The 24,745-nt window shown below is 40.5% G+C and overlaps 1 protein-coding gene across 1 annotated transcript in view; it reads right to left on the bottom strand.

The window, feature by feature from the left end:
* The window catches only part of kcnh2b (potassium voltage-gated channel, subfamily H (eag-related), member 2b), a 180,362-nt gene that overhangs the window by 145,120 nt on the left and 10,497 nt on the right, over nucleotides 1-24,745 (bottom strand). Inside the window, exon 2 of the mRNA XM_029529675.1 lies at nucleotides 14,848-15,078. Within this exon, the coding sequence (XP_029385535.1) occupies nucleotides 14,848-15,078 (231 nt within the window). The remainder of the gene's footprint in view (nucleotides 1-14,847; nucleotides 15,079-24,745) is intronic.

Genomic DNA, 24,745 nt, shown 5'->3' with positions numbered 1-24,745 from the left:
GTGATCACTGTCCGTGAAGCATCTCATCTACAATTCAGTGGCGTGCGACACACATACATACCTCAAATATAGCTTTATAAGCACATATTTACTTTGTATGAGTACAAACGCTACAAACTTTCTGGATGATAAATGAAGACAATGCATAAAATGATAAATACTCACAGAACTGGAGTACACAACGCGCATACATTGTAGCTTACCTAGCCCAGTGATTCACTGACCTAGTCTATTCCAAATCACATTTTTCTTGGATATATTACTCTATTAACAATCTTATTTGGCCTCTATGCCATTTCATATCTGTGCTCAGCAGTGTGACCAAGAAATAGCAACATTTGTACCGTGGAGGAGAATGAACCACATCTGGCAGATATTGGGGCTGGCACTCCACAGTGAGGGTTGAATGACAGGACTTGATGGACTGATGCCAAACAGGCAAATGAAGTAATAAAGCTGTACCAGCTCCAGCTCCACCTATTCACCCCATTACTGCCTCTAAAATGGCTCTGTGTCTATCACTCTTGATGAGTTAGGTGCTCTGTTAGGTCCACCTGCCACCATAGAAGGAATCTATAATTTCACTCAGATTTTATGGAAGTCATTTAAGTGAAGCCTTAAGTCATGTACTGGTTCAGTCAGCACTGACATTAATACTGAAACAATTACTTGATTATTTCAGTCAAGTTGAAATTTAAGAACCTTAACTGGTTACAAGTACATTAGGACTATGCATTACACAGCACACATTAGTTGACACTGATATGGCCAGTTTAATAACTGGTTGTGTAATCGGCTTCTTCCGGGGCTCAGATGTGGACCAGCTTGTAAGATTTACAAGATACTGTGTAGGCTAATAAGACCAAAAGGGAAGGAGCCAGACTCCCTGCATGCACCTATTACCACAGAATAACTATCTCCATCTATCACCTTATCTGTCATTTATTGTGTCTGGCTGGCCATCAGTCTCAAATCAGACACATTTTGGATCTATGTGTGGTTGTGCAACAAGCAGAATCATACTGATTAGTGACATTGCACATTACTCCATGATGTCTTTACATCTTTAGTAGCCACCCCTTGCACATGCAGCATATGTTCAATGATGGGAAAAGCTGATATTGAAACCTTACCCTCCTCCTCAACTCAATTATAATCCCAGGCCTACAGAGCGTATTGGACTTAACTGCTTGTCTTTTTGTTCTGCGGTACAGCGCGAATTGTTAGCTATGCCAGATATACGCTGCAATCAAGTACTTCACCTTACACTCCATCTACTACACACAAGTAGTCCCAGTCAAATATGATCTACCAGAGAGATGACATACAGCTTACTATAGCTCAACAAGCTTCTACTGCAGAGAAGTATAATACTAAGGCCTTTCTGTTGCTTCACACTGGAGATGCTCCGATCAGCATTTCTGGTCAGTGCCGATCACAGAATGGCAGGAGAATAGGAATCTTCCATATATTTTATCTATAATCTATAAGAGTGTACACCATTTGTAGAAATCGCACTAACTATGCATTAACTGTATTGAAAAGAAAAACGGTAGAAATACAGTCAAGATATTGAAGAACGTTTTATCTTATTGTATTTAGAAAATTAGATAACTTAAGGCTACTGTAGGCCATCTTTCCAAAAGAAGGCGGAGAAACAAAACAAAGAGGGGTCAGGAAGACAAACACACATTAGATCCGCTAAGTTACATTTAGGAATACTTTTTTTTGCAGCCTCTTAATACACTGAACAAATTTAAATAATGGGCAGCAAAATGTAAACAACAACAAAAGTAACTACTTACACAAAGGACAAAAGGACAAAATGAAGGCGAGCTTTTCTGTTATCATTATGAACATCTAATGTTGAGGAGCCAACAACTGTTTATCCAAAAAATAAAATAATGTAGGCTACTGTTGGCCAATGCCATCCTTCGTAATATAAATAAGGGAGAGAAACATAAGGAGGCCAAGCAGATAGTTACCAATACACATTAGATAAACTTGGGATGGGCTCAATCAAATTGTCACATTTAGGCCCAGGCTACTTATAAAAAGGTAGCCTTGTCAATATTTTGATTAAAATTACAAAACATTGGCCGCAAAATGTTTCAAACCAAAACTTGCCAGGCCTACTACCACGGAGGAAAACAATCCTTTAGGTCCCAATCATTAATGGCAAGTTTTTCTTGATCAGTATGAGCATCTCTGCATTTTTTGAGGTGAGCCGGTTTCTTTTGTCTCTTGCTGCATAGATAAAATATATGCTTTTGCTGTCTGTGCAAGTGTAGGGAAGCGGCCTTCATTTGCCTGCCAATAAGCAAGTGGCTGTCCACTAAGTTGCATTAGGGGCTCTGCTGGATAGTGGTTGATCTGCTCGACAATCGTGATTTCCTCCTCATTTTGTCCTCCACCAGCTCAGCAAACATTGCCTGCAAAGAGCAACCTGGTTGGCTTTTGTCTGTTGATCTGCTGGAGCCAGGCACCTCCATGCTGCTTGTACTTGGCAGTTCAGTGGGACAATCGGCTGTAACGATGTCCTGAAACAGATCACGTAAAGTTGGTTTGACTGCCTCAGTAAAGTATCTGTCTTATTACCTGAGATAGATGTAAAAATGAAAAACTATGTGAAGTCAGTCAATTACAATGCCATACCATGCAGGCCAGGTGAGCCTGGACAAAAAAAAATAAATAAAATAAAATATTCCCACAATATTCCCAGCTATGACAAAAACTATAAAATATCTTAGATTACTGTAAAATTTCCTTCAAATAAGGCATAAGAAAAGCATGATTATTAAATGTTTTCACGCCATGGTCAGACTCAACCGTCACATCCATAGCTGACAGTTGAGCTAATCTATTGTGTGAGCTCTTCAAACGGGTCGAGGATGGAGATCATATTTTTGATTCATTTCCACTGGTTAATTGTGAACATGCATGGCAATTTGTGTTCTGCTGCATAGGCGGCAAGCTCCAGTTTCTGTTCTAAGAGACTCTGGAGCATGTACAATATACTGTTCCATCGCGTGGACACATCCTGGCAGAGTTTTTTTTTTTTTTTTTTTAATTGGTTGGCCGAGTTGCTTTTGAAAATGTTCCAGCCGGGTGTATGCCAATAGAAAATATTTAAAATGTTGAAAAATGTGTCTTCCTGAGGCTGTGATCTCCTATATACTTAGCTGGGACAATATTCCCTCATTCCTTCAGCTGGAGAGTGTGTGCCATACACGGCAGGCCAGGAAAATCTGTGTCTCTCATTGCTTTTTGCACGTTTTTGGTGTCTATGAAAAAGAGGAACATTTTTTTCCTCTTTGGATGCCCCCATCACTGAAACATGCCACTTAATGCGTCAACCAAAGCCTCCGCAGAATGTGACGACATGAAGCGTAGAGCAATGTTGTGCCTTACAAAGTTTGAGTCAATAAAGCCGTTAAGCTTGGCAAGGATATTGGACAGGCGTCTGCACTCCAAATACCGCTTGTGAAGCTAATATATACATTATCCTTCCGAAACGTGTCAATATATGTGTACTGTTTGGTGCAACTGAGGGACACATGCATCCTGCCTGGGGGTGGGGGTGGGGGGGGTGTTGTACCGTGGATCATGGCAGGTTAGTAGGCAACAGAACCATGTATCCTGCACAACAGATAAGAGGATGTTCATCGAGGCAAATGAATTCCATAATTCTAAATGTGATGTCTTTCCACCTCAGAGATGAGCTCAACACTGGCTTCAGCTGGTTTAGTTTCTCATACTCAGCATATTCAGTTGTATAGGGTTAGGGTTCTCAGATGTCTAATGAGGATAGTGGTGTTGAAATGCCAGTTGCTTCCACCTCGAGAGATTTCATCTTGACATACATTGAAAACGGCAAATTTTACGTCTTTGTCACATACTTTGAAGAACTTCAAGAAAGAAGAACTCATGCTTCCACTGGCAAGCTCCACGTTGCTGTCTGCTGCATGCAAAAAAAAGAAGTGCGAGTAATTTACATCACGTGATCTGCTTTTTTGATCTGCACTTTTGGGTTCTCCAATCAAGCCATTATCGGCCGATCACGATATGCGTCTGATCATGCAGAGCATCTCTACATCACACTCCTGAAACATGCCTCGATGCCATGACAAGGGTATCGTCTTCCCTTTTTCAAGTTTTCCTTTCCCAACAGGGCTGTCCAAATTGTAGATCAGAAGCAAAGAGATATCCCAACAGCTTTCTCCTCTGCAGCTGGAGAACAGCCGTTTGTGTAGAGGCACATATAAAGCATTAGGAGGCAACTACGATGAATAAGATGGAAGAGAGTCATCTTAAGCCAGATGCAGGAGGAGCAGAGCCAGCAGGAGATGAAGGAAAGATGTAATCCTGCAGTTGAAGAAAGAGAAGAAGGATCTCACTGTTTTTGCTCATTGAGAGCAAAAACAAACTGGGCAGCCTGGAAGAGCACAACCTCCTGATTGATGAAACTTGGGGGGCAAAGTTTGGTGATCTTGAGAAATTCAGAACAAAGCTCAAGAGAGAAAGCAGCTCGGAAGGAGGAGGACAAACAAGGCCTCCAGGAAAAGAAAGAAAATGAAGAACAGGAGGAAAATATCAGCAGGAACTGAGGATACTGAAAAGAAACCGAAGGAGAACATGGAAACCAGGAAGAAAAAAAACAAGAGGGGATGAGAAATAAGAAAAGAAACAAGAGATGATGTCCTACATGAGCACCAAGCAATGGCTGATGTTGGCTTTTTACGTGCACTACACAAAGCTTAACCACGTGGAGGTCACTGCTTAGACTGCCTTCACAGAGTGGTCACAGTTGGTCACAGCTTTAATTACAGTTTAATTGTGTGTAGTTCACTCCTCCCCAACACTGTTAATGTAATGATTGAACATTGTCAAGTCAATCAATACAGAAGATTAATACTATTAATATCCCAGAAAATCTGGCTCTTTAGAAAAATCCTGTTGTCCCAACCTTTGTTTTGAAATAAAAGGTCTTAACCTTTGATATTAAAAATTATTTAGAACTGAACCTAACCCTCAAAATATTGTTGCTCATCCAAAATTGTTAGGGGAAACATTAGAAAGTCCAATACAAAAACACTTATTTTGAATTTGAGAACCAAACTGAACCCTCCAAAACGTTAGGGTGAGTGAGTTTGTGCATGTGTGTGAGACAGAATACAGATGCATTCACGTAGGTAGACAGGATACCCCTATTCGTATTACAGTTGAGGTTTCCACACCCCACACACTTTCCACTGAGACTTTTCCAGAGTCTGTCTGCCTGAGAAACACACACACACACACACACACACACACACACACACACACACACACACACACACACACACACACACACACACACACACACACACACACACACACACACACACACTTCGAGAATTTACATACAATATACATAGGCTTGGAAAGACAAGAGACAGAATATAAGAATAGAAGAGCTGCTTCAAACTTGTAATATTTCTGTCAGATAATTGCATAACCCTAAAATTCACCCTGTTAAAACCAACACAATATTTTACAACAAAACATATCTTTCATTACATCCACTGGGCTGTACAATAAAAATGGCCAGAAAAAGGTATTATTTGTCCTCTGCAATGTTGAGGGCTCGAGTCTAAGCTATCAAACTTTGTCAGACTTTCAAGTTGGCCACAAGTGAAAAAGATTTGAGACCACAGGTGTGGACAAAACTAAAAGAAAAAAAAACAAAAAAAAAAACAAAGACAATCAAAAGTAGTAGGAGAGAAAGGTAAGCGTACAACGAGAGTACAAGGAGAGAAATTGTTGTGTTATTAGTCTGAAACAATGATACCAGAGGGGATTCCAAATAACTAGAAAAATATTTAAGACTCTAAAGAGTTATGAGGACTCAACTGTTCGTTTTTGCTTTGTGTGGGTCTCTTACAGTTGCAACATGTGCACAAAGTGGAGGAAGAGCCATCACTCTGATGAAAGGTTTAGGCTAGGTGTACGAGTTGGCATTTATTTGTTATGGTTAAGGAAAAAGGCTTGGGAATACATTCCATCATTGAGTGTCCCCTACAGGGAGACAGAAAAAAGTTGTGTGGGTCTGTGTGTGTGTGTGTGTGTTAGCCTGGGAGTCTTAGGTCATTAAGTAATGACTAAGACTCCAGTATCCATCAGCTCTCCTTTCTTAACAAATCAATATGACATCAAGATAAATGCTTTCTAATTATAGCCCCCCCCCCCCACACACACACACACAAAATAAATTAATTAAAACACACCCACAGAGAAGCAAGGATAGATCAAGATATACACTACACAAAAATGTTTTCAGTCTGTTCCAGGATGTTTAGAAACATACCTCAATCTGAATTGGGGGGGAAAAAAACAAAAACAAAAACAGGCTTAATTTATTAAATTGCAACCCCCTTATGACATATTAGTTAATTTACCACGACAAAACAAACAGAATTCTTCAATGAAATATGAGGTCTTGTTTTGCCACAAAGACAAAACATAATTGAAACTAACTTTTTTTTTTCCCTTGGTGAGACATTCAACACACACACACACACACACACCTCAATCAAATCTTCCAAAACACTCATTAATACTTAAGTGTAGCATCAAATCATTTATTCACTTCAAAATCTTCCACAGCTAACCTCAAATCTCTAACATCACTAAGAATAAAAAAAAACTATGTAAAATCTACAAAATAATTTCCACCTTCAACTTAATGTGACGAAAACCTCCACTTAAACTTTTTTCAAAACATCTTCACAATTCACCAACACCAGACATTCTGCTCAAGCAAGACTACGATAAAATATGGGGAAAGGATGTGTAAAACGAGCTGCACCGACTGACATTGTTCACATTACACACAACACACTGCAGGGGCCAGTTTGCATGCAACATGGACTGGGCTGAACACCTATTGAGTTAAAATCCACTCATCCATGCCCTAAATTCCTCGTTTCATTAAGGATTTGCCAGCACACCATCCACAATGAACATGCCCATGCACACTACCAGGTGTCAAACAGCAAAATAACATGGCGATAATCAAATCCTCACCCAGATTCCTCTAACATATTGATCCATCCTGTTCGCTCTCTGTTCCACTGCTGTGTCTTTCCTTACCCTTTAATCAACCCCACCTGCTCTCTTTGTTGTTTTATGTTTACTTGAAACAAATATATATTATTGTTGCTATAACCATGTTAATTAAAATTGATATTGGACATGCCTAGTCTTGCGATTGACCAGCACCCTCTTCTGGGCTTGGGTATACATTTATGATTACAGTAAAACTATCACTGCATCATGTCAAACATGTCATTATTTGTCTTTCATATCATTTTTGTCATGTTTTTCTTTTGTGTGTCTTGTTTTGTATCCCATGAAAAAAGTTATATGGTCATTGAGACACAAAAGTACATTCCCCATACTGTACAGAGTGCTTTTATTTACCGTTATGTGGCCCAAAAATAGACGTGAATGTGTAAAATGCAAGAGTAGATTACATATCGGTAATCAGTAGTATTTGAATTGAATCATGTTGAACTAAAAATGCCTTCAAGGGATCAAGCGAGAAAATAAATGATCAGTTGATTTTGGAAATGAACTCCTTCCCACACCCCCTACCAAAGTACAGATATGAGAAACAGTATGTTGCATTTATACCTCATACTGGCATTTTTCACACAAGAAACCAGCATACAGAGTCTGTCAGAGCTTGAAATATTTACCAAGTCAGGTCAGCTTGATCAGATTTCGCACATCACAGCTCTGGTATGAGTCAGACTTGGATGAAAAACTCATTTTGAAAACATGGTGTTTAAGAAGTGATTGCTGTGATGATTAACTTTTTACGGCACACCAAAGCCAATTCACTGCATAATGTTCACACATAAGCAAGTTCTGGAAAGGCCTGGGTCAAAGTGATAATCCAATAAGTTACAAAGTATTTCCAAAGGCACAGTCTGACGAAGGTCCAACATGGACTGCTGATTCTCATCGTTACAAGATGAATAATTATCAGAATATTCCGGTATAGATCATTTGCAGACTTGGATATAAAAAGGACAGCTTTAACTGAATTAAATTTGGGCATCTTAATAAGGTGAGGCGCTACTGCTGTATACTTAGATATTAATTAACTATCACACTACACTTTACCTTAGTGATGGTGTGAGGATTCTGCTGTCTTTGGCCCATCACTGTGTGTACTAGTGCATCTGTATTTGTGTGGAAGCATCCAGAGCAGCCTGATATAGTACATTGGGTGACTAATGAGGTGGACCCACAATGCATCGCTATAGCACTTCGACATGTCGTGATTCTTCATTTGGGCCATCAAATAAGGGCGACACAAACATAATCACACTGTCCACAGAGCACGCAGATGAAATGAGTCTTGCTGGAAGTAGATGATAGAAGTGGATTGAGTAAATTTGTTCTATATTACATAATTTAGAGCATGTTATGGTTTATATCACAGTGGTGTTGCTGCTGGTCTGATTCAGGCTTCCTTTTTGTAATTATCCTTTTTAGTCCACGCATGTATGTGCAGGTTCATGTCATCACGTTTATTTGCTCAAAAAATGCTTTGAAAATAGATGCCTCTTACTAAAAAAAAAAAAAAAAAAAAGATGATGCAACTTTTTGTTGTGTGGGCGACAGCTGATAGCGTTAGCAGGGTTTGTGTCTGCATGTTATGTGCTCTTAGCTGGAGGTGGGATCATCCATAGCAATCATCAGCATAGAGTGCTAACCTCTCCTCAGAGACTGAAGGCCTCTAAGTGCTTTGCTTAGCTACCGCTGCTAGGCAATCAAGAGTCCCCCTAGACACACAGGACAGCCTGCTCCACTGGGCTCATTGCGTTATCACAGCACAATGCTGCAAGGATACCAACATAGTTAGGTGCACATCAGGTAGTCCTCAAGACCCACAAAACACTTAATGCAGTCTTTTCATGAAGCCAGGTGTTGTTAGTTCAGTCACACAAGCTGTAAGAGCTAATGTTGTTGTCTGCAGCTGGGGTGGTGATTTCCAGGACTAAGGATTTTAACATTTATGTTTTAATGCTTCACTTGTTACGCCTGTCAAACAGTTCACTTAGAGTTTGTCAATAATTTAATTCACGGGCATAATGGAATGTTGTATGGCACAGGCTTTCAAATAACACATTCAACCTTGGACCTTTTTAAGAATTCTAAGAGTAACACCTGTGATAAAAGCCAGCACTCCACCATAATCCTATACCATAAATTAAGTCAATTACTTTGCATTTCCTTTCTTGGTGCAAGTCCAAAGCCCACTCACAATCCATGGAGCGCAGCACTAGAATTAATGGCTCACTTCTTGTGTATGTGATGTGCACACATACAAGCCTGAGTGCCACTGAAATGGAGCAGCCAGCTGATTTTGTTGCTGTTGAGATGAAGTAAAGAATGAGCCATTGTTGACACAGCTGCCTCTGACCAATGTAACTGCACAATCGTATGTTGTTGAATAGACTGCAGCCATTGTGTGTCTCCTTATTAGTCTTATAATTATTTTACTTCTAAATTTGATTTGGTCCCTGCTTATGTTAGATCGCTCAGAGCTTTGAGGGCTTCCAAACTGAGGAGAGCTTGAGGCAAATATCTCTATGATCTAATCTTTATCTCCTTCAAATGACGGTGATATTCCGCTCCCGAGTTGGTTATAACAAGATAATGACCCCTTTTAACCAGTAATAGACCATTTTGTTGTGCATTGTCCCATAAGAGAAGAGATCCTCTGGGCATTCACTGCTTCTATAACAAATTCCAGATAATCATGGGAAATGAGAAAGGGTTGTATAGTGTACCTGGCTCCCAGGACTGAAAGCATAACTCATTTATGTGTATTTGGATCAAGTATGGCATGGTATTGGATGTCCTGACCATGGGACAGTCAGCTTTAACACATCTTGTGGCTCCATCTGTCTGACCTTTCCACTGACATCTGTCTGCCTATTTGCCAAACAACTTCATACTGTGCAAATTCAAATTGCATGCAACCCTTGGAACATCACAGCTGATTGTCTTGCCTCTAATCCATTTCTTAATTTCCTTCCCCTAACATCCCATAAAAATTATTTGAGTGTCAGCAAGTAATGACAGTAGAGTGCCGGCATGCACTCGTTAGGGGTGTGCCAAAAAACAAAACAAAAACAAATAAACATTCATAAGAATTGTGATTCTCATTCACAATGATTCAGAATTGATTTTAAATGTCCCAAAGTCTATAAAAAAAAAAAATAAATAAAATGAAACAAATCCGGTCAAATCTGGTCTGATCTGGTCTCTACTGTCTACAGGGGTCCAGTCTCTGGTCTGGGGGGGGGGGGGGGGGTTCACCATCCATCATCCACCACTGACCTGCTCAGGTCACCAGGTACATTTACATCAATTATACTCGACATGTACCCCCACGTGGAATTGAACCACGGCAACTACACTCGAGTCGCCTCATTCATTCATGCAGTCATTTATTTCCTCTGAAGTACATTAAGCTCTGCTGTGTGAGAATGGTTTTCACTCGGGATACAGTTTGACGATATCAAGGTGTATAAACTAAATATTCTAAAAAAAAAAAAAAAGTAAAAGTAAAAGTGATCTTGGCATCAAAAAAAAGAGCTTCAGCGACATTTGCTCCAGTTCCCACAAGCAATCAAGAGGATTAATGACTGCTTGGACTTCTGTCTCCACACCTTCACATGCAAACATCTTGATAGCTATTCAGCTGTCAACTGAAATAAAATTACAACTCTTCACACTACAAATGGATTGTGTTACACTGTGGATAACTCCATTGTACTATTCATTGCCATTTTTAATCATGCTGCTAAGAGTGTTTCGTTTGCAGTGGTATCTACTTATGTATGTTTGGAGGCTGCTATGGAGCTGGCAAGAATTGTAATTTTTTGTATGCCAATATGAGGAATGAAAAAGCAATGGGCTATTGATCTCACTCATGTCAGTTGTCTTTATGGACCTTTGATAAGGACAACCTGCATTAAACCACAATCTATCATATTGTTACAGTCTGATGGTGGGCAATGTTTTCTCTTTCTGAGTGAATGGGCAGAGAGAAATAGATAGATGTTAGAAAGTTAAAGACAGCAAATGCCAATGAAAGGAGGACGACATTACATTGTGGATATTGAGCTTAAGGAACTACAGCTGAGAAGAAAAATGGAAGCAAGCAAGTGGCAGACAGAGGGCTAAGTAGTAACACAAAATCAGACAGCCTGGGGTAAGAAACAAGAGGAGAGAGTTTCAGCATGAATAAAAATGAGTTCAATTCAAAGACTTGAATGGTGCCTGTGTAAGTATAAAGGGAGGTGTGGAATCAGCTAATGCAGATTCAGGTTGATTCTTTTCCTTCCTAATTTATTATATTCTGCTGTCTTGCCAACATAACAGAAACCTTTGCTCGCTTTTTAATCCCCCTCTATGAACCCAGGACCAGCATAAAACCGACTAGTTGTTTAAGCGAGCGGACTCAAAGGCAACACTTCAATGCAACCCAGGAAGCCATTCTGAAGCAAGAGCCTCTACATTTCAATATCAAAGTTTACTTGAAGAGCATAATTGATTAAGCTGGTGAGCAATCAGAGTTGAACAATTGAGTGTGAGAGCCAGAGGGGAGATCTATCATCATGAAGGCTAATGCCCAAGCTTGGCAGTAGATAAATGGGCTCAGGTGAAGTGTCTGCATGCACATTGTGTGTGTGTGTGTGTGTGTGTGTGTGTGTGTGTGTGTGTGTGTGTGTATATATATATATATATATATATATATATATATATAAAAATAAAAATCACTACATAATCTGCCCTTTCCAGCTAAAAACACACATTTTCACATTCACTGCTCAGGCTGCCTTTTCAATGTAAAGGCAGTTCTTTCTTTTTCCTCTTAGCTTGTGCAAAAAGAAGGAGGAGAGAGGGAGGGGAGGAAGGAGGCAAAGAAGAGGCGGCATAATGTTTCCTGCCTGTGTGCATTATGGATGAGGTGTGTCCATGGTGTTCCATAAGTTGCTCTCCGATGGTTTGAAGGTGGCCCGCTGGGGTTACCTAAGACCCTGTGTTTGTGTCTTTATGTGAGTGTTTGTGACTTTGAGAGTCACCAGAGGTAAGCGCAGAGATAAAATCATCCTTCTAAAAAAAAAAGGCACAATTTCATCCTTCTATACACTTAATCAATTCCAAATCAACAAGGATGTTATTGGTAACCAAAAGCACTAAAAGAGCACGATGTGTACAGTGACACTTAAACGGTGAAGAAGATGACAACCAACCTACCCTCCATGAAGAGGGCTTCTCCAATGTCATAACAACCAGAAAAATATAGGACCTCAGTCATAGAGAAGGGATACGTCTTCTTTCTGGGTGCAGTGTTTGTCTTGGTTGATGTGTCGTTAGATGAAATCAATCAGTTTGCCACAAAAGATAACAGCTTTTAGCACTCCTCAATCCTCTTTGCACTCACCACTTCCTTGTATCTGTCATTGACAGTTTTTATTTAAAGATGCTGCAGAATATAGGGTACTTAGTCAATCACTGCATCGAGGCAGCACAAGAATCCATCTGCCTATATATATATATATATATATATATATACACACCTCAGCACAGAACATGCCTCTGAACTTCTCCAGATTAACTGAGGAAGCTCATCTTCATGTGTGAATTTGTACCAGCATGGACATTTTACTCTGCATGGATAAGTTCAGTAACTCACATGACCACCTGATGGCCAGATGCCTTCAACTGCCAGCTGAGCTGCAGGGAATATAACTGCGATATTTGGTTCTTTTCCGAAACAGTGAATTACAAAGAAAGGTGTTCTTGCAGAGCATTACAACGTCGCAGCGAAGTTGACCATTGATCGATTGATGAGGAGGACATTCAAGCCAAATTAGTAGATTTTCCCTCAATGCATTACCTGGTCAAAACTCTAAACTGTGTAGTTTGTAGTCACTTTAACCTTTACCATCAACAAGGATGGGGAGGATGTAAACAGACAGGCAGACAAACAGAGGGACAGCACAGAAACATTAGGCCTCCAGCTGTGGTGGAGGGTGGGGGGGGTACTGCATTAAGCAGTCAACAAGTATTTACAATGCTTTGGGTTGAGCAAAACTGATGTAAAGTAAAATATCCATGAGGTGTAACCAGTCCTTTGAAATTTGTAACTAGAGGCTCGTTCTATGTGATATTGTTGGGAGGCGTGTTGCTTTGACTGAAACAATAGTGGTATAAAGTTTTACTTGATAATTTCTCATCTTTTGTCTGGAATAGGAGAATGATCAAGCTTCTGCACTATTACTGTGTATGCCTACTGGAGCTTCACAGCTAGCAGCGCACACTGGCACAAGAGCCTTACAGGCATTAAATATCGTTGCTTCCAAGTCCTCTACGTGACAGAATAGGACAAATGACAACACCTCTGTAACTCTATATACAGGTTTCTAGCTTTTACAAGGGACTCCTGTGTGTGTGTTTGCGTCTCTCCAGATCTCAGTATAAACAGTGGAAAGTGAAAGCAGTAGAAAGGAGGGATGAATTGGCAAAGCACTCCTCAGAAGTATCAGAGAGAGGAGACAGCTGGCGCCATCTCTGCGTTTCTCCATCACCACCACCAAACACTTTCAGGTTGTGAGAAAAACTCCCTTTCTGACAGTAGCTGTGTCCTCTTTCTCTGCCTCTCTTCTCTCGCTTTGTTTCCACCTTATCTCATCCCTTTGTTCACTTTTTAGAGCTGTGCTGCTTTCCCTTCCTAGTCCTCTTGCCCTCCTGTTTTTTTTCCCCTCAGTGTGTTTAAAGCCCTTTCCTCCTCCCACCTTATCCCCTGTTTCTTTCTCTTTCCTCCATCCCTCCTCCTGATGTGTGCCTGTCTGTCTACAGGTGGAAAATGTCCAGCAGATGCTTTGGCCAAAGCCCAGGGAGTTGCTGACTATATTACCATGTCAGCTCTTTATCACCATTGAAGCTGTCTATCGTTGCGCACACCAGCGTACTGTTACCTGGTCTTAGTCCAGTTGGCATGCCCATGGTCATAAACACTCTCTTGCCAATAGTGGGAAATCTACAAGGGTTTCCCCCATGTACTTTCCTCTAGATTACATTTTACTGCAAATGTTACTCAGCAATGATGAGGGGAAAAAAAAAATCATAACAATGTTGTCCTTTTTATATGCATATCTTGTTTTATGTAAGAATTTAAGTATAATCTAACTACAGCTACCAATTAGCTTTCCTAAAACTCAATGTGGAAACAGACCAATTGTACCATATTGTGTTTTTAGCACTTCTATTCTCATAAATAAATTCGGCAATAACAAGTTGCAAAAGACACAAGGCAAAATGGATTTATCACTTAACAGCAGTAAGGTCATCAACACATAACTCACACATAAACATGAGCTGATGGGTGCCAAGTGTTCTGCACATGCCACGCAAACAGACACTGACTACAGCTAAGAAACAAATCCATTTCATATTGACAACACCAACGCCAAGGCATTTCCCACTAAAGCACATTCAAACATCCATATTACCGTACCTTCAATTGTGCTGTTACTGTGCCAATAGCAACAAGATCCACAACCAGTTTCTACTCCACACGAACTGACCCCTCTTTTTAGTACCGTCCATTTCTATTACTGTCAGATCTTTTATGGATATAAAACATGCCCTTTCCTTTTCAAAGATGATCAATCTTTACACACCAGAGGATCAGCCAATGTACAAGCACGCACGCTAAAACATGCCTACTCAACTTCAGCATCCACACAGCCACCACTCAAGTCACTTTTCTCCTACCATCTTTGCGGTAAAGGTCGATCTCCACTTTCCTCTCCTCTGATCCCAGCAGGGCCTGTGCCATCTGGGCAATGGCCAGTCGCTTGGTGTCAGGTCCGTACAGGAAGTTGCATGTGCATGGCTGCTGCATGATCTCAGCACGCGAGTAACCACACATGTGACAAAAGCCATCGTTGCAGAAGATGATGGCACAGTTCTCAACTCTTGCATTGGCGATGACAAATTTTCGACCTGTGGATGGAGAGAAAGAAGCACATTTTTACTGCAGGTTTCAACAGGGCAGCATCCTCCCAACATTGCTGAGGTGTGAGGGACAGACAGACATTATTAAAAACTAATTAATTCATGTAGCGAAATAATGACTCAGATCCAGACTGTCATTCACAACCAAATGTCACTAAAGAAAACTTTGTAACTGGTAAAAAAAAAAAAAAAAAAAAAAAAAAATCTCTTTAAAAACAACTCAATATTTTATCATTACTTCTGACCAATAATATTTTTATGAAACAAACCATAACCATGGCTGCATCCAAAGGTTAAGAAATGTGGACTGTGGGCAGTACAGAGGCTTTCACTGTCCGCTTGCACCATAAATACAACTGAGTCCACATACCACTATGAGGTGTATATGCATCATAAAAAAATATGAATTACATACCTTCCCCAACTGATGCTTCAGCTTTCAAATGGCAATTTAACACTGAATAAAATGCATCATTGTGCAGCTCCATTAACACAGTCCTTCATAAACACCTGTTGACAGCTAAGCAGCACGGAGGCAGCCATGTTTAAACGTTTAAACAATGTTATTGTTCACATTTTACATTTAAAAGTGTCACTTTTTAAACACTTTGAAAATGTTTTGAGGTTGAATTTAATCTGGTAAGGCTGTAAAAAGGAAGTGGTGGTCCAGATATGAAAGAGGACTCCACAAGTGCGGCAAATAATGTTAGTGATGGCCGCGTTCCCGTTAGTTTGACTGTGTTCAGGGTCTGCAGGCCGCTTCACTGTGCGGCTCAGAGCTAAATGGAACAGAGCCATTATCTAATCACGGCGGACGGTACCACCTGTGCTGAGAGTCAAAATGGTTTCCGTGCAAAAAAAAAAGAAAAAAAGAAGGTCCAAAGAGTCAGTTTCATTACAAATCAGCTGAGCCGATCTTTCCCCCCAAAACACGAGGAGGACTCACGTTCATTCTAACTTTCTATCACGTTTTCTGTTTTAAACAATTCATTCATGTATGCAAAAAGAAAAAAAAAAACAGGCGTTTTCTCAACTTGCAGGAAAACCCGGGGGCACTTTTCAATCGGTTAAACTAACAAAATAATGCCAGTTAAAAGTGAAGTTCTTCACCTGCCTTCTGTCCTTTCCGTTCACCCCGGCCTGCGGACGTTTCTGCGCACTGCAGCCAGTCAGCCGTCCTGTTTGTAATATTTAAATTGGCTCGGGAAGCAGGGGGCGTGTCTACAGGTAGGCTGGGCTTGGCCACCCAGAGGAATAATGTGCCCACCCAGCTATTTTTTTTTTATTATTATTATCATTCTTACTATTTTTCAGCATTCATTTTTGTTACATTTTCGTTAAGTAACAAATAATTAATCCTTGTGTGAAAACAGCCGAGTTGGTTAAAAACTGTCGTTTAGGTCAAGAATTCTTTGAGGCGTGTTAATGCGTAACCTCTCTTTTTCTCATATAGTCGTAACTCAAAAGCGTGTGCTTCCATAGCTTTGCATGCATGTGTTTATAAATATAGTCAAAGAGTAAACTGCAACTTGGCAGCTCTGACCCTCACAGAGCTCTGATGTGTTTGTCTCTCTCTAAACCACTTACTGCAGATAGGGCCATTTGGTTCCATGGCCTCTGCTCAATGTCAAAGACTGATCTTAATGCACTCTGAGAGCTGCCCCACACACACACACACACACTCGGACATATTTCATTACCCTGTACTCTGCCCCTTCACTCTTAGCGACTTGTGAATTCATTCCAAGTATCCAGAATGTAAAAGGTGAAGCTCTTCTGTTTCTTACAGGACAAACACCATAAATGTGTGCATGCGCATAAGGCCCGTGTGCACATGTGACTGTGTTTGTGCTACATTATTGTGTCTGTCAGGCTAATAGATGGCCTCACATAAAAGAGTTTTAAGCTTCTGAGGAGATCCTATGACTATCAGTGCTGCGCCACACTGTGAGAAATATTGCGCTCATAAATAGTCATGTGTATTGTTGGAGGGAAGGAGGAAAGATTGTGGCAAGAAAGTGTGGATGAATCCAGATAAAGAGCTGGAAGGCAGGATGAGGATGAATAAATAAATGGGCAGTAAGAGTTTTGGAAAGGGAGAAAGGTGGACAGTGGATATGAATAAACCCCTATAAGCTTAAAAACTGGTGAAGCTGGTAGTAAATATATGAAATTCATTTGAAATGCCATGCAATGGCATACAAAATAACAGTGACATTCAGCAGGGATTAATCATATTGATAATATTTTCTACTTTTCTCAATTATCATTGTCATATGTTGACCTATTATACAGCTATAAATTCACATGCCTGATGTAAGACATGATTTAAAATGCAAACTGAAGCTTTCTTCATACAGCGTCCGGCATCAATTGAATGAGAAGAAACCTCTAAAGGAAACAATTTTCCAGTAAAAGGCTGCATAGAAAACATGTTCATCAAATGAGTTTTGTTTGAGTCTTGGATTAAGAAGAGGACCAAGAAAATGATTCAATCAACATAAATAATTCAGCAACAAGATTATTGTTTCAGTGAACGAGCCAAGATGGCCCTCAATACTTTGACACTTACAGTAATTTTTAGTCCTTGTTAGGAAATGTTCTCAAAGCCTGCTGGTGATGATTGCTGCTCAAGGACTCAAACTGGGATAAAGGAAAAACACCATGTGGCTGCAGTGAACCCTGAGAGATTTAACTCCTGCAACCGTTTCTTCTAGCTCTGTATGAGACTTCAGCCCCTGATAACAATGTACCTAAAACGAAGGGCCAGCCTGAGGGTAAAAGGAATTAAAATGTTGGTCAGAAGTGAAGCTGTATTTTTTTTTTTTTTATGTAGTTACAATGTTTAACACCAATTCTATAAATCTAGACTGAACTACTAATCCAGTTGCTGTATGGCAACATAATGGGGTATATGCACACACTATTGCTCAGGGTGAGAACTCATATTATAAATCTGTCGAAGCAACAGCATTAATGAAGCAAGTTGATTCACCCATCAATCGCTCCACTCTTTCCAATTCATCAGGACATGTTAAACTATGCTTTAAAGTCATGAAAAGTTAAATTTACTTTCACACGCATCAAGCACTGCTGTGAGAGGTGGCACATGGCAGGCTTTCATTTTCGATAAAGACCTCGCACCATTTGAAGGAGGGGGAGTAAATTCATCAGTGAAATCACCTACAGCAATGACAAGTTGGACATTAAGCTTTCAGACTATTGATACTCTGTGCCACAAAGCCGGCGTGTGAGTGAAATTATTACTGTTATCACTCAATAATTTACTGCTGGAAGCTGGTTGGAGGTAAATATAACACATTACGTGGTAAACAGGGAGTATTTTTGAATGATGCCTCATATTTAAGTTCTGAATAAATAATATGGCTTCCCATCTAAGCAATGTGCACCAAAGGGACACAATGTCATGGTTTCAGTGCAGGCAATGATAAATTATCAAAAGACTAGGACTGCTCTTATCAGTTATGACAAGATCATGGACCACTCAGGATATATTCAATATTGTGCACACTATAGTTGAATATCATTCCCACTGCGTGTCCCATCATTCAGTCAATCAGAACTATATCATCAACGCACTACCAAGCTGATGGTGGCAAAAGCTTCTCTAAATCCTTAAGTTCAAGAACTGTCTTAACAGCACAGGCCTTACGATCTGCTACCCTGCTAGCTTCCCACGAGTGTTAATGCTCTCTCCATATATCCCTGGCCAGTATCCATCGGTTTGTGCCAAACTTCACAACCTCTTCAGCTTTGTAGGCCTGAACAGAGTGCAAAGCCATCTCATAGAGAAACTCACTTCAGGCAAAGAAATACTTCATGGATGCTGACTGAGCTGTGGTACATCTGAACAATCTGACTCTCTTTCCTCTCTCCCCGTTGCCAAAATTTTGGGAGTCGGTAATGCATCATGCATTGCCACTTGATGAATGGATGAATTAAATTAAAGCAAAGTCTACACACCGAGGCAATTCTTCTTGTTAAGTGTGCTTCATTAGACTTCATTATGAAACAGCCCCTGAACAGGAACTTTTTAGAGACAGCCTGCTGAGGTGCTGTGTTGCAGTCCCCCCTCTGAACCAACAGTTTATGAATCCTTTTTATAACCACTGGGCTGAGGCTGGTCTGCAATAATTTGACATTTTGCACACTTCATTCCTTTTCAAAATTGTCTATTGGCCAATGACATTTAAGACCCCTGTATCGGCGCCAAATTCTCTGGCAGATTGTTTTGGAAGACTTGCTCCACCGCTGCAGTCGTTATCGTGTTGGAATGAGTTTGGCAGCTGCAGCTAAATGATGCATGGACAGTGAAAAGAGTTTTTGCTGCCTCAAGTGTCTGTCCAAAACTTGGATGTGTGGGTTATTTTTCCATTGATTGAGTGTATTTGTGTGTATGTGTGCGTGACTGTCTTGCTGTCGGATGGTCTGCAGGATGCATACACAACATTTCTGAGAGAAGTGATGATGAGGCTTCAGGCACAAAGTTGGAGGAGAGAAAATAAAGAGGGGATGGAATAAGAGAAAGCAGCCAAAACACAACACAGTCTGACCCTGTGGCAACTATACAAAAACACAACATGTACCTCATGGGCTGATAAATAAAATGCTTCTAATCCAAGAAGCAGTCAAGGAGAGCAGACGAAGTAAACTCAGCCAGCATGTTAGTCAGGATTACTATTTCCAGACGGGCCTATTTGCAACACTACATCTGTTTGCATACATTATTAAAATGTTAACAAATATGCATATAAAGGCTTCAGAGAAAGCATAAATATGTAAAAGCGACATTTCACATGTGAAAAAGACAGAACTCGGCCTCCTGGGGAAGGAACATTGAGATCAACAGGGCATTTGACTTTCACATACCTTTCTTAACAGTGATCTCACTGCTTTGTTACTCAAAACTGATAGTATATCATCACTATTGCATTTTGTCTAGAAAAAGAAACAACGCTATCATAATACACGCTTGTAATGCTTGGGAAAGCACTGACAGATGACGTGTTATTAATGACCTGACATATTTTCACTGACACATCCTGATGCTCCAAACAAATTGAAATTCGAACATTTACATTGTTTCTCGTTTTGTTTTGGGGGTTTTTTTCCGTGAAAAACCTAATTTATGAGGGCCTTTTCCATAGATGTGCATGCAAAGTTTGTTTTTATCTGATTAGGTTTTGACGCAAAAATGCCTTTGCAGCTCAAATGGCTGAACTAAATCATCATCACCTGACCGCTGATGTTTCTTAGCATTGAACATTAGCATTGACAGCTGTTTACTTTTTGGCAAAAGCTTTAGCCAGTTTTGAAACTGCAAGACAAAAGATTATAATAAAACAGACTGGAGGTTATAAAGAGATCATATTGGAAAGTCACAAGACAATCTGGGTCAGTCCAAGCCAGGGCTAGCTGGCTAGTAATAGAAAGCAGAACAAGAGAGTTGCTGTTCACTGCTGGAGACAGCTCGGTGTGAGTAAAGCAAAGAAGTTTGATGCTGATCTTCTAGACAGGTGAGTAAGCACCTGTTAAGGCTAACGTTAGCTATGTGGCAACCGCAACGCTCACACTCCAGCTCAATGTGACTTGTTCCGCTCATCAATCAAATCTGAAATCTACAGTAATGTGGAAAACCTTCCAAGTCAATAGGTCTAACTTTAACTTCTTATAGTCTCAAAGGGCCACAAGAAACCCTCAATCCTGCCCGTAAAATCTGAATTGTTCATATTTGTTCCTTTATCCATCTGTCAAAGTCATGCTACAAGAATCAAAACTTATATTACCCATTTCTTCAGCAGGAAGCGAACGTCCATCAAAGCCCAACTCCAGAATGAAAATATCTGTGCCAATTTCTCCCTGCATTAACCACACAGTTTTTCTCACCTCTTCACCCTCCCTTCATAAAACAGCTGTATCATCTATGGGAGCTGCCAGTCCAGGTCTCAACAGGCCGTTCTCATGGGAGACATAAACTGCTGGAAGGGCCTTTTCAGATATTCATGGAAACAGTGGAGTTCGGTGCAGTGGGTGCATTTGATGGCCTGCCCCCATGAATTAGTGCCAGCAGCAGCCCTCAGAGGCTCATAAAGCTTGATGGGTTTGTCTGGCTGCAATGAGCACTGGGTAATACAACCACAGAGATGTGTGCACATGACGTATGTTGTACATTTCATTTTCAGCCTTTGAATAAATGCTGGTAATGGCCAAAAGAATCTAGTAAATGTTGTTTCCCTTTAGTTGTTTGAGTCTTGCAAAGAGCCTCTTTCCCGAGTGCTTAAGAGTTCACAGTAAATGACACTTTGTGGTAAAATGTAAACAGACAGACACATGCACAAAGAAATAAAAAAGAAACCTTCAATTTATATACACTGCTTTTCAAAAGTTTGGGGCACACTTTCCTATTCATTTGAATGAGAAAGTGTGTCCAAACTCTTGACTGGTAGTGTACATCAATATCTTGCAGTCTTACCATCAACGGCTTAACATATCACAGGAGGAGAAAAGGTTATAAAACAGGAAGGTATAAAAAAAAAAAAAAAAAAAAAAAAAAAAAATGGAGAAAAATAAATAGTATTAATGATGTTGGTCGTCTAAAAAGGTAAAAAAACTGAAAACATGGTTTGTCTAAATATGCAAATACCCAGAACAAGAAGAATAAAGCAACAGGTGGGAGAGGCAGAAGAGCGTGTAACCTAGAAGAATGAGTGCTGCTTTAGGCCACAGCTGGAATTACTCTGGTAAACTGGCATTACTCAGCCAGGGAGGTGGTCAGGTGCTGTGTTATTACGTTGCAGCCATTCAGAGAGGAAAATGCAAGAGATGGTAATATTCAGAACCACCAGCTCAGGTGCACACTTGCTAGTCACAGCCAGTGGTGTATATTTCTTCTTTACGTTTCTCAAATGTGTTTCATAAGTCCGCTGCCTCAACTACTGCCCCCCCCATCCGTCACCTGCAGGCTGGTATGATGCAATGCAGATGAAAAACAGAAGATCAAAAGTTATATGATTAAATGATAAAAATATATACTTAAAAACATTTTCAAAAGGTATAGAAATATATGTATATATATATTATATTAGACATATTTATATAGTTATATAAAGAGAGAGATAGATATATCATTTATTTATTTATTTTACACATTTTGATCTCAAACAAGTGGAATTGAAAATTTTAGGAAAAATTGTTGTTACAATTAAAGGAAAGGAAACCTCCAAATCTCCAAGTCTCGTGTTTTTTTGCGTTACAATTTGAATCCACTGGACATACATTGTGAGGTATGAGATTGCTCACTTGAACCACAGCATCTTCGGAAAATGAGGTTTTCACAGTGGTAGACCCACTCTGCTAATGACATATTAGACAGATTTGACAGACATGAAGCTCCCATCCATCTTTGATTTTGGTAGCATCACTGACCACTCCTTGCTTTCCTCTGCCGCCTTTTTCCCTCTAATGAGCTCGTGAAGCGAGTGAGCTGATGGAGAGGCTGATTAAAGACAAGCTGCTGCTGTTGAAGAGGAAAAAACCATTTCATATTCCCACTAACACACAGACACACAAGATTGATGAGACATGCACACAACCAAATGCACACACACACCCACAATGGATCTTCAATGCACGTCCACATTCCCATAAACCTACCAACGCAGACTGAATAATTCAGTAAGACCAGACCTTGGGGCTTTGCAGTCTGCCAGTTTGTGTGTGTGCAAGTACTGTGTGTGTGTGAGTGTGTGAGAGCGTAAGAGCCTGGAATCTCCCTGCGTAGGCGGATAAGGAGGGAAACCCAAGTCAACATATCAGCATTGAGCCTGCTAGCTACAGAGATGACGAGATAAAAGGAGCAAGAGAGAGATCACAGAGAAAGGAGAGAGATAAATGAATGGAAGAATAAACGGGAAGACAGCAGGATAAGAAACGAGTGTGAGAGAGGCTGAGTGCAAAAAAAAAAAAAAAAAAAAAAGCATGTGACTGGTTGGTTTACTGGTGTAGACGGAACAAATACAGACAGGCTGTTTTTTTTTTTTTTTATTCCCTCTACCCAATTTTAACATTGCAATCGCCATGGAAACTGACAATTTGACACATGCAAAATTCTCTAATGTGGCGCGCTGACACTGACAATAAATTCGGACTAAATGCAAAACTATTAATATGCAGTGCCTGTCAGGCCAGCCAGCTCATCAGCATCAAGAAACATTATCAATACAGTTTATACTCAGAGTTATGCAGCACTTAAAAATCAATCTGTCTTCACATCCTCAATTATTCGTAAATGCTCATGATACAGAAGCAGTGTCTCAGCAGTTCCGGGTGATTCCTGTGTTCATGTGGTGCTTCCCATCCTGAGCCGATTTGTACACTTATGTGGACAAACTCTTAAGATGTAAGTCACCATTCCCTTTAAAACTGCAAAACAAGCCCTGAATCAATGGTATTGCATAAGAAGAGCAGCTTGTTTTCTCATCATTTTTCAGGTATACCTGTTTTTAGTGTACTCACAAAGTTCTCTTCTTTCATGTAAGTTTGCTAACTCCCTATGAGTCAACACTTGTTCACTGGTCTGACAGTCCAGCCATGTGAAGGGGCCTCACACAGATACTGAAGCGGGATTCTCATCACCCGTATGTGTTCTGGAGAAAAATAAAGAAACTAGCTTGCTTTCTGCTGCCTTCAACAGTAGCAGTATCTTTTCTGGCACTATTGGTCCAAGGCCAAAGAGATTTCTCTAGAGACAAGAGAAAGTGTGACCCTTCATTGTTTCCTGACATAAATGTCGTCACTGGCCTCTGGCTGCAAGGGTCTGCATGGCCTGATGTGCAAATGCAGCCCACAATTTGTGATCACACTGACTGTAAACATAGACGATGTGACTGTGCATGCTCCAAATAGCTCACTCTCTCGTTCATTTTCACAGCTTATCTGTTTCAGAGTCACGAGGGTTACTGGAGCTAGGCCCAGCTCACATGAGGTGAGGGTGGGGTCACCCTGGACAGGTCGCCAGTCCATCACAGAGGCAACACACAGAGACAGACAGAGACCAACAACCACTCACACTCAGACCTACAGACAGTTTAGAGTCACCAGTTAACCCAAACATGAACTCTTTGGACGGTGGGAGGAAACCCATGCAGGCACAGGGAGAACACACAGAAAGGCCCCAGGCCTGGGAATTGAACCCACAACGTTCTTGTTGTGAGGCAAAAAGCACTAAACACTATCCCACCAGATAACAAAGCAGGTTTTTAATATTGAAGAGCAGTTGTGTGGGGAGCTCTTTGATTCTTATTGCCATTGCTTAGACTGCAGGGAGTTCCCTATACTTATACTTAGGCTCAGCTGTTTTTAATGACGACCCCGTGAAGGGATTTAATTGGTAAAGCAGCTCTCACTCTTTCTTTCTAACATCCCACAGTAAAGATTTATTTTCAGCTCGGAATACATTCTGACATAATTGAGATAGTGGTTGTGGTGCATTTCTGCCACCAACTGTGTGGAAGTTTTCTATATTTGTGGTACCACTGGAACAATGAACATGTTTGCACAACCAGAGAAAAGTCCGCAGCTGTCCACAGGGAGGGCTCTCACACTGAGTCGTATGAACTGTAAATGGGAGTTTCTG

Source organism: Echeneis naucrates, chromosome 20 (assembly GCF_900963305.1).
Source record: "Echeneis naucrates chromosome 20, fEcheNa1.1, whole genome shotgun sequence".
Taxonomy (NCBI): domain Eukaryota; kingdom Metazoa; phylum Chordata; class Actinopteri; order Carangiformes; family Echeneidae; genus Echeneis; species Echeneis naucrates.
The sequence above is the reverse complement of the archived record's forward strand: the minus strand, read 5'-3'. Positions and strand labels throughout refer to the sequence as shown.